Source organism: Stegastes partitus, unplaced genomic scaffold (assembly GCF_000690725.1).
Source record: "Stegastes partitus isolate 25-593 unplaced genomic scaffold, Stegastes_partitus-1.0.2 Scaffold785, whole genome shotgun sequence".
NCBI classification, from domain to species: Eukaryota; Metazoa; Chordata; class Actinopteri; family Pomacentridae; genus Stegastes; species Stegastes partitus.
In genome coordinates this window covers 71669-78954 of record NW_007578516.1, presented here as the reverse complement: position 1 = coordinate 78954, position 7286 = coordinate 71669, and the positions used below count along the sequence as shown (strand labels likewise).

At 39.0% G+C, this 7286-nt stretch overlaps 1 protein-coding gene across 1 annotated transcript in view; it reads left to right on the top strand.

Annotated features, from left to right (window-relative positions):
- znf408 (zinc finger protein 408) overlaps positions 1-7286 on the top strand; it is a 30728-nt gene that overhangs the window by 4914 nt on the left and 18528 nt on the right. The window contains exon 3 of the mRNA XM_008292093.1: positions 2162-2416. Coding sequence (XP_008290315.1) covers positions 2162-2416 — 255 coding nt within the window. The remainder of the gene's footprint in view (positions 1-2161; positions 2417-7286) is intronic.

The window sequence follows — 7286 nt, the reverse complement described above, 5'->3', positions numbered from 1 at the left end:
ATATTTTGAACATAAACAGCATTAATATAGCAGCAAACAACTATCTGCAATGTAAAAATACAGCAGTAGAGAATGTTACCCATCTGAACTCCAACTGGTTTCTGGGCATTTTTTTTGCTTCTGTCACATTTTCGCTCACTGTGGGCTCATTTCTATAAATTCCTGCACCTCTACAGAAACAGCACAACTGTGACTAGAAGGAAAGAGAACTCAGAAATGTCTTTTGTGCAGTATACCAAAGTTATAATGCTATCAATCATGAAAAAATATAAAGGAAAATTAATTTTTTTTAGTTTACAGTCGTGACTCGATGATCTGACACTAAATGTAAAACCTTTTATGTCAGATAGCAAGGCTGTCGGATTGTCAAGGCGGAGGTCGAGATACAAGGAGGGCTTGATGCTTGAAGGCTCATTTATTGATATTTATTGTTCATAGTTGTCATAGTAACTAGTGTATTGATAGAACACTACGCATCACTGGATTTCCCGCCTAATTGACCAGTGAGCTTGTGCACGTTCCGGCCACTTCCACCCTGCGGGTGCGCTCCAACAGGATGGAAGTTGTGTTGTGTCATTGTGTCCTCTTCTGTGCATGCGGGACACTTCTGAGTCGTATGAAGTTCACACAGCAGATCACATACAAGTCACATTTAATTGGAAATGGAATGAACTCACAAAAAATTGGATTTCACAGAAAAATCTGAATTGAGCATTAAGCCCTGCAGTGTGAACGTAGCCAATCTGTGGGATTGTTCAGTCAGATAATACGGCGTCATCCTGATTGGTGACATAAAATGTCATGTCGGAGTCGGAATCCAAGGCTGTTGGTATGTTAAGGCTGTTTTTAATGGGTTCCGTTCGTTTTTCCTAAAATGTGTCGGATAGCAAGGTTTTGGATTGTTAAGGGATTATCGAGTCACGACTGTACTTTACAACAAAAACCCTAAAAGCCTAGAATCAAGAGTTTTCAAAGTGCCTACAGATGTTACCGATACTGAAAAATAAGATTTGCAGTCAGAGATATTTTGTCACTTGCTTGGTGTAAACACAACCTGCAGTTCAGCTGAAAGCTTCCAGAGTTTTTGTCATTTAACTGTTTTTCACAGCTGAGTCACTCCTGGTTTCCTGGTCATGCCAAGAAGTGCAGATTATTTTTGTTTTTTACAGAATCTGATTTGGATTTTTGGCACATTTTCAAATAGGGTATATTGTTTTGAAAAAATCTTCTTTCATAGTGTCTTATTGTCATTGCACAGCCTTGAGGAACTGCTGCTTTGCATTTACTGCTCATACTGTACGAGCATGTGACACATAAAACATGTCAGGAATAAAATGATTTCGATGAAATATCACAATTTTAAGCTTAGGTTTGGTTTAGCTTTCCAGTGGACTAGCACATCACAGATGACTACTCTTTCTGTTTTCACAGTTTCTAGCTCTGATAAATGCTGTAATTTTGGTGATTGTTTTTAATAAAATCATGCCTTTCAAACCCAACTTTGTGATTCAGAGGGTTAAGCAAACTTAAGTATATTAAAACAAACTGCAACTATAATATCTCCACATGATGAACTCAGATAGTTTAGTGCAGCCAGTTGGATTCTCATGCACGTGATGCTGATACTAACTCAATGATTGCTGGTGCACCCCAGGAATTAGACTGCAGCGGGCCGTGTATGGTTGTGTGTGTGTGTGTGTGTGTGTGTGTGTGTGTGTGTACAAATATGCACTAGATAACAGAACAATTACAAAATGTCACATTGGATTTCATAATCATATTTTCTGGGCCTACCATGTGCCATGTTTGTCAACACTGCAGCTTGTGTGTCATCCGCACTTTCTTCGACTGCCGACTGTGTGTGTGCGTTGCCAACGTTTCCTGCTGCTCCGGGCTCTGTGCTGCTGACTGTGTGGTGTCCTGATTAAAAACTGGCCTATTTTTCTCCCCCACAGAGTAAAACTGGGAGAAAAAAATGTACCATCGCACTCCTGTGACGGGCCGACAGGGAACTCACAGAATAAAGAGTTAATTAGCATATAGCCCATATTATATTTAGCCTGCATTATGTGGACTTTATTCCCTGTGACCGCTCGCTGTGTTTCATGCATACAAAGATGCATTTATGCAACACACTCGCTCTAATACGTGGCAACGCGAGGTGCAGATTTTCGGCCCGTTTGGACTCAGTATGTGTTTGTTTATTTGCCCCCTAGCTTTGCCTGCCAGGCGCGAAGCCGAGCCCAGCAGAACGTGGCAGTGCAGTGTGCGTGTGTGTCGGTGTGTGTGGGCGAGTGTGCAGATGTGTGTCTCAGTGTGCGTCGAGACATCCAGCCGGGAACTGAGCTGCTGCTGTACGATGACACTGTGGGAAAACGTCACACAACAGACAAACCACAAGCACAAGAACACACAGGTAAGAGCTGCGATCGTACAGGCAGACAGATGGTTTCAGATTAACCAAACACAGGTGTAGCTTAATCAGGTTTGTAGTCACACTGAAAGTTTAATTAATGTTTAATACATTTAAGTGTCTTAAGTCTGTTGTTTATTCAAAATCAAAAGCAAATCTTTTAAAATGCACTGAACTGATTTTTGGCTTCTCTTAAAAAGTGAATATGAGCCTGAACTTTTCTTTAGTCGGTGCATCTCATCGACTTGCTTTGTCTCTTCAGATGCTATTTAAGGCTTAATTGCAGGGTTTATGGTTTATTTGAAAAAACAATCTGCTTCTACTCTTTATTCTGTAATCTCGTGACTCACTGCATCTAGTTTCAAAATTATTTTGAACAAGAGCTCACAACTGTTGGTGGCGGGTAATTCGGTGTTGTCGTGCAAACTAATCTCATTTAACGCTGACAGAGTTTTAATATCTGAGTGTAATGCGACACAGTTTCACCACTGTGACATCAAAGTTTGATTTGTAGCCTTGAGTTTTGGAATTTGGGCATCACCATCTGTTTAAACTGGACACGATGACCGAGACATGGACAAATGGCCATGTATTAGTGACTTATCAATCACCAGGTAGCCATACACTAATTCGTAACCCCTTTTATTGTCCGTTTTCCTCTAAATGGGACAATAATCTGCAAAATGAACATTATGCCACATTGAAGGAGACGTGAAACTAGCGATTGAGACCATAAACTCTGTAGGAAAATGTTTACTGGGAGAATAAATCAAGTGAGAAGTCGTGTTATTTTGTCATAGACTTAGAGGAGTCGCCCCCTGCTGGCTGTTAGAAAGAATGCAGATTTAAAGAACCCATATTCTACACATTTACAGTTTTATGACTTTATTTTTGGAGTTTACTAGAATATAGAAAAGCAGAGTCTTCTCTGATTGATCTGCTGTCCAGATGAATGTCATCCAACACTGAAAACACAACCAGATCTGTTGGTACAAGAATGCGGCTCTAGCAGGAACAATGACTTACAGCGAGGAGGCTGTTCATTCTATATTTAAGGACTAAACTAGAGTTTTGTGAGATGCAAATGTGTTACATGGTGATGTAGACAAGTAACAGAAGAAAAGCCTGGACTTTAAAGAAGGTGTTTCAGGAAGGCAAGGAGTTTTCTTTGGCAGAGAATAACTTCCTTGGTGTAGTTTGTAGGTTTTACACACCCTTCACATGCAGAAAAGGCAGCTTTATAACAAACTGAAGGAAAACCTCCAAAGCAGCATTTGGGCTCTTTAAGGCATTTGTGTCACTTTACACATTTGGAGGCTATCATTCATATCTGGTGTGTGATTTCATTAAAATCTCTCAAAGTTTGAGGTCTTAAATGCTTGGTTTTATATTTTTTTTTAAAGTAAATGAGTTTGTTCTTTATAAAGAAAAATTATTTCAAGCTGCATTAATCATAACAGAACTTTCTAACTTGCAAAAATGCACACACACACATCACATATGAAGGCTTTAAAAGTTAACGCAATCAGAACACGCATGCTGTCTTTCCACCAACGTGAACCGGGTGCTGGTTCTGAGTTGGTCCAAAATTACAAACCTTCTAAGAACAAGCAAAGTTTAGTATAATGAGCACACGAGAAATCAAATTTCAAAAAATTAAAGGTACATCAGTGGCGTTTGTTTCTTGTTTTTTATTTAAATTAATAAGCTCCTGTTTTCCATCTTCCTTTTAACCATTTTTTTGTGAGTGGAGGCTTAAATGTTCCCGAGGTGACTGATAGCATGAGGTTGCTAATGAATGAGGGGACGCTTCATTGACGTGCCAACACATTAGCAGAGTATTAGCGGTACATGTGCTATGTACCAGCGGGCCAGCTCTAATAGACATTTGATATGATCTTGCGGGCCTAGACTTTGACACTTATGGAATAAAGAGCCACCATAAAGCCACGTCGTTAATGCCCTTTATTTCAGTATTATACATCTACTTTATTCTGTCGAGGACCACAGTGTAGCGAGACAGCTAGTCTCTCTCATGGACCACTGCTGGAAAGTCTTCCTCGCTGTTCAATGCGTTAATATTTCCAGTTGGTGTTTATGTTCATGAACGTCGTAGCAAACAGTCGTCAGTGTTTGTTTACACGTTTGCGACACATAAAAATGCCAGCTGGCAATATTAAACCATTGAACAGCAGAGAAAATGAGATGTGTAACGAGCTCATCGGCTTTCCACACGCTGCCGCTTTAATTTCACATGTATGCTGAAGCTTTTCTGCTTCTAGAGGGAGCAGATGCCAGCAGGTTGCCTGAGGAGGGCTGCTTTACAAATGCAGGTATCAAAAATGGGTGTTCGTTTGGATCTAAGGCGACACAGAGGTTAGATTTGTGCTTTGCTCTGGTTATGAGTTATTGAACACAAAGAAAATTACAAGTCTACCCTCTCTTTTTGATTTCTTCTTTAATTTTTTGGATTGAGTCGACTCGAGGCTACAACAGCTTGTTTTGGATTTTTCTTTTCTTTATAAAACTGCAGTCATGATGTTGAAGTTGGTCTTGTTGTTCACGAGTGTTCTGCTCTGGCAGCTTCATATGTATAGTAAATTTCATACACAAGGCAATTCAAAGTGCTTTACAACATAATACAAACATAGTAAAGGACACAGATTTCAAATTTTGAATAATCTAAGGGTACTACGATTTAAAATCCACAGTTTAGAATAGCAGAAGTGCAGACATGAGATGTAAACACTTTTCTAAAACGGAGGTAAAATTATTTGCAGGATAAAGTATTCAGCGTAGAAAAGAAAAGTTTTTAGCTTCAGCTTGAAACAACAAAACGCTGCTTCTCTGTGTTTAGTAACAAACAGTTCTTGATTGTAGCAAAGTGCTGGCTTGGAACCAGTCTTCCTGATGGAGAGCCGGTTCTTTAGGAAGACCTGGTTCAACATTAGACTCAGAATCAGTCCTTGAACTGCTGCTTTGGTGGAAAAGGTTTCACAAAGCAACCTCAGCATTCATTTGGAGGTCTTTCTGTATAACTGACCGATAAATATCAAAGATATTCCCTTTTAGCTCTGGTTTGGCCTCCACCATCGTCTAAAGAACTCTTTGGTTCTTTAGCTGCTGAATGCTTAACTACATTCACTCCATTACAACTTTACATCTAGTCATCGATTGGCTTTTTTATACAGTTTAAAGATTGATGCTTTACAAAGATGAAGATGAGTTGATTATTTCACCCCCAAATAATTAAGAAGAGAATGACTAATTAGGTCATTGTTAACATTTTATAGACCCTTCATTTAAGTGCTCAGTGGTAGCCAACTGAAGCTTCGTGGATGAGTTCTCGGCTTTAGTCAGCTGCGTATTCATTTAAACTCGACCTTTAACTCAGCTGGAGCTCAGTGGATTCATCAACGTCAGAAAACCTCATTTTCCATCCAGTCCCGTAATTGTAGTTTCAGTCAAACATAAAGGTCTCAGTGGATGGACCTTGACGTTGACATCTTTCAACATCACTGACACAAGTTGGTTTTGAGAAAAAACGTCTCCAGTCAACAGAAACACGCCAAAAAATGAGGATGAATAACTGCAGGATGAATCATTTCTGGCCAACACAAAACGCTTCAATTAAACGGAAACACCGGGCAGGAAAACAAAATCATTAAAGCACATTTGCTATATTAAATAATGTGCTCTCCAGCTCTGCTAATCCTTTATTATTTCTGGCGAGCGGAGCATTTATGTGCGCTGATTGATAGGACGCTACGTAGGAGCTTCATGCAGAAAATACCCGGCAGCAACACACTGTGGATATCTTATTAAGCTCGTGCTCTTGTAGTGTGTGGATTCAAACAGATTGAGCCTATAAATCTTGAATGCATCTCCAAAACAATTATGAATACTAAATGGAAGATAATAAGATAAGAGCCAATTGGTCCCTGCAGGGGAAGTTAACATTGTTGTGGTGGGAAATATTAATTAGATTTAGAGGGAGGACTGTAATGGAGGCAAATACAATAACAGGTGGATAAAAGAAGGTTTTAAATGAGCAATAAATAATGAAAGAGCAACAAAAAAAAATTAGCAATGAAATAATGGAGAATGTAAACATGAGAAATTCCTCAGAGGCAAACACAGCAAAGAGAAGATCAAATTAAACCGAACACATGCAAATGAACGTTTGGTTCCATACGGAACATGTTTACATAAAAGTATGTTTATAAGTCAGGGAGGATAAATAAATGCTGTTTTATTTCAGCATTTGATGAAAATATGAACGTCCTCAGAGGAAACATCTCATTTTCAACACACAAAACAAACCACATGACTATTATTAATGATAATGAGTAAAGAGTAATTGACCATGTGTGTGCAATATTAATCCTCCAACGTCCAAACAGTTTCTGGGCGTTTTTTTTTTTTTTTTTTTACTCCTGTCGCGTTTTTACTCACTATGGGATCATTTTTAATTGCAATCTAAAGTCCTGCACCTCTATGGAAACAGCAAAGCCATGGCTAGAAGTTAAAATAACTTAAAAACGTCTTCTGTGCAGTATGACATAGATACAGTGGTGTGAATCACACTACACGACAAACTGTACATGGACCAGTCATGGTTACGGTTGGGTTCTGATATTTCTGTATAATACCTATTTGTTTCCTTGAGAGATAGATGAGAAGGTTGTAGAACAAATATGAGGCTAACACTACCAACATGTCAGCTTAGCTTAGCCAGTACTCACTTCATGAAACTTACATTGATGAGAAAAACTGGCTTATATTTGTGTTTTAAGTGTGTTGCTTGACTTGACTTTCATTTCTCCTCCACAGTTATAGCGGTTTTTGCATCTTTCAAACGTTGGTACAGAAA